This window comes from Alligator sinensis, unplaced genomic scaffold, assembly GCF_000455745.1.
Source record: "Alligator sinensis unplaced genomic scaffold, ASM45574v1 scaffold1565_1, whole genome shotgun sequence".
Classification (NCBI taxonomy): Eukaryota; Metazoa; Chordata; order Crocodylia; family Alligatoridae; genus Alligator; species Alligator sinensis.
In genome coordinates, this window is record NW_005843038.1 from 259,238 (window position 1) to 259,805 (window position 568).

At 72.7% G+C, this 568-nt stretch overlaps 1 protein-coding gene across 1 annotated transcript in view; it reads left to right on the forward strand.

Annotated features, from left to right (window-relative positions):
* Positions 1 to 568, forward strand: part of ENGASE (endo-beta-N-acetylglucosaminidase) — a 5,799-nt gene that overhangs the window by 3,540 nt on the left and 1,691 nt on the right. The window contains exons 11-12 of the mRNA XM_014526399.2: positions 92 to 231; positions 327 to 432. Coding sequence (XP_014381885.1) covers positions 92 to 231; positions 327 to 432 — 246 coding nt within the window. The remainder of the gene's footprint in view (positions 1 to 91; positions 232 to 326; positions 433 to 568) is intronic.

Consider the following 568-nt stretch of genomic DNA (forward strand, 5'->3'; position numbering starts at 1 on the left):
CGTCTGCGGCCGCGTGCGGGTGCCGCTGTGCCTGTAGCCCTGTGTAACTCGCTCTCTCCCGTGTGTGCCCGGGTGGGCCGGGGGCCACCAGGCTCTTCTCCTTCCAGACACCGGCCCCCCCCAAGCTGTTCCTGTCCCTGCTGTACAAGCTGGAGGAGCCGCAGGCCGGGGTCACGGTCGCGCTGGAACTCGCCACCCGGGACTCCGGCTCCTGCCGTGTTGGCGACATTGGTGAGGACTGCCCCGTGCCCCCCATTTTGCCGGACAGCACACAGCGTCTGTGCCAGGCTGCCCCCGTGCCCTGACGGCTCCCTACCCTCCTGCAGAGCCGACCAGGCGGCACCAGCCCCGGCCCCTCCCGGGCCCCCCGCCCGGCCTGTCCACGATGCTCAGCACCTGCGGAGAACAGAGCACCCAGGGCTGGACGAACCAGTGAGTCCCGGTGTCGTGGGGGAGCCAGGGCGCGGCGCCGTCCCCTGCATCCACCCACAACCCTGGGCATGTCCTGGGGTCTCTGGGTGGCAGGCGGTGGGGGGGCTGTGGCAGGGGGGGGGGGGGGGGGGGGCGC